This window comes from Microtus oregoni, unplaced genomic scaffold (assembly GCF_018167655.1).
Source record: "Microtus oregoni isolate MIOR12 unplaced genomic scaffold, Mior012 000031F_ref0000149, whole genome shotgun sequence".
Classification (NCBI taxonomy): Eukaryota; Metazoa; Chordata; class Mammalia; order Rodentia; family Cricetidae; genus Microtus; species Microtus oregoni.
This window is the reverse complement of record NW_024543090.1, coordinates 12,163,629-12,166,190: the sequence shown is the minus strand read 5'-3', so window position 1 is coordinate 12,166,190 and position 2,562 is coordinate 12,163,629. Positions and strand designations below refer to the sequence as shown.

At 34.2% G+C, this 2,562-nt stretch overlaps 1 protein-coding gene across 1 annotated transcript; it reads right to left on the bottom strand.

Annotated features, from left to right (window-relative positions):
• Positions 1-918, bottom strand: LOC121465769 (olfactory receptor 4K3-like). Its single transcript, XM_041679154.1, has one exon. The coding sequence runs from the start codon at positions 916-918 to the stop codon at positions 1-3; it is 918 nt and encodes a 305-aa protein (XP_041535088.1).
• Between the last annotated feature and the right edge of the window lie 1,644 nt (positions 919-2,562).

Sequence of the window (2,562 nt, the reverse complement as noted above, 5' to 3'; positions counted from 1 at the left end):
TTACTTGTGATCTTTGAGTTTTTTAATGGCATTTTTAATATCTTTATTTCTCAATGTATAGATTGCTGGATTCAGGAGAGGTGTGATAACCGTATAAAACACAGCAAGAAACTTATCCACCCACATGATGCTGACTGGCCACAGATAGATGAAAATACAGGGTCCAAAGAATAGCACAACCACTATGATATGGGAGGTACAAGTAGAGAGTGCCTTTGACGAAACATCTTTGGAGTGAAGCTGAACAGTTAGTAGAATGTAAGTGTATGATATCAGCAACAGAATGAAGCAAGTTGTTGCTAAAACACCACTGTCAGCATTTATCACGATCCCCAGAGTATCAGTATTGATGCAGGCTAATTTCATCACCAAAGGAATATCACAGAAAAAGCTGTCTATCACTCTAGGTCCACAGAAAGGTAACTCCAAAATCAGAATCAGTTGACTCATGGCATGCACAAATCCAATGATCCATGATATTACAACAAGCCAGATGCACTTCTGTCTGTCCATGATGCTGGTGTAGTGGAGTGGCCTGCAGATGGCCACATAGCGGTCATAGGCCATTGTTACAAGAAGAACCATCTCACCCCCTCCAAAGAAATGAACGCAGAGGATCTGGCTCATGCAACCTCCAAAGGAAATGGTTTTATTTTCTTTTACAAGGTCTGTGATCATTTTGGGGGTAGTAACTGAGGAAAGGCAGAAGTCAACAAATGAGAGATTGGCTAACAGAAAGTACATGGGAGAATGGAGGTAATGATCAGTGATGATTAAAATCACCACAAAGAGGTTGCCTACCACAGTCATCAGGTAGAGGATGGAAAATGGCAGCAGGAGGAAGATCTGTATTTCTCTTGAGTTACAAAGTCCCTGGAAAATAAACTCAGACACCACAGTCTGATTAGTTTCTTCCATTTAAATACTGTGCTCTAATGGGTGTTAGAGACAAAGTCTTACAAAGAGTTCCTGAAACAGAAGTAATAACATAATATTCAGAGTTATGTAAGAAGAAATACAAATATATATTAGCCTGGTATCCAGTCAAATTTTAAAAAAGGAGTCTTGTATTTGTACATTGGTCTAATTGGAAAGGTTTCTAAATGTCGAATGATTGGTCAAAATCTTTGTACATCTAAATGACAATATTTATAGACATCATTTTATCTATATTGTTTCAAAATAACAATTTCACATATTCTCTTTGAGGTTTTCCAAGCATTAACCTTGTCTTTCTGAATGGAATGAGAAATAATTTTTGATTAAATATCAGAGACATAGCTACAGCCTCTCTACCTGGCAACTTTATTCAAGAATGAGAATTTATTGACATATTTCAAACAAGAACTAAAAATTCTCCTGCATAAATCTCTTATTGGCTGTATATAAAAATACAGTATAAAACAAGTCTACTATAAAATGTGAGAAAAATCATTCATCAAATAATTGGAAAAGTCAGGTGCTAAAGACACATTGTTAATATTATGTTTTTCCTTGAATTTTGACTTATCCATTAGAGTATTTCTGTAAACAATCCTATATTCAGAGACCTTCAATATGTTACTTATTGCCCTATCCTGGCTGGCTTTTGATTTTAAACGGTGATATTTCATATGCCATTCTGAAACTAATAAATGAAAGCCAGTTTCCCACCTTCTCTATCTTATATCTCATTCATTCATTCCTTCCTTATATAAAATGTCATTTCAGATCATTTATATTGAGTTGTGGGATTTGCAGTGAGCTATTATTATTCAAAGCCCCCAGCATTCTCATGTCCTTCCCACTCTTTTTACCTGCTTCTCTACTTTATTGTCTCTCAAAAATAGACATCAAAAATTCTAAGATGTTTTTGACAATTTTAGAGTAATGTAATTTGCCTATCAACAGCATACTTTTTCAATAGAGTCTTGTAACTTGTCATGTTACATAAATAAGAGTTTATTTTATGTTAACATACAAATCTGCTTAAAATTTCCAGAACTTTCAAATCTTATTAGAAAGTTAAACTTTTATATTTTGGAAAATAGAACAATTAAAAATGCAGATTCAAGATTCTCTGAAAGTCACTAATGAAAAAAAAATGTGCTGCTATTGCAGAAAAAAGCTTTATAAATGAGTATTTGTGATAAAATGATAGTAAAACTATTATTTGGGGATGTACTTACACAATAGCAGTCATCTCATCAAACAACTTCTCCCAAGTTGATAATGTTCCCTCTAAATGCTGCTTGAATCTGGCACTATGGTATATGGCAATAATGTGTGAACAGTTTGCGCAAGAATTTCATCTCAGTGTGGCTTATATACACTGACAAAGAATCACTGCATTGGAAATGCTCCTCTTATGTACTTTAAATGCATCCAAACCCTTGGGGATCCTGAATTGGAAGTATCTTCAAATGATGCCCCATTTCTAACACCACGTTCATTTTAAAATTGCAAAATGTAAGAAAAAAAATTTAAACAAAAGATAAAATATGTTGCCTTAGGTGTGGAAGAACAGAAGTCTTGTATATTGTTGTTGACAGTATACAGTGGTATTATACCAAAAAAATGATG

Coding starts and splice junctions, on each gene's coding strand:
- LOC121465769 (XM_041679154.1), bottom strand. CDS start 918: ATGGAAGAAACTAATCAGACTGTGGTGTCTGAGTTTATTTTCCAGGGA.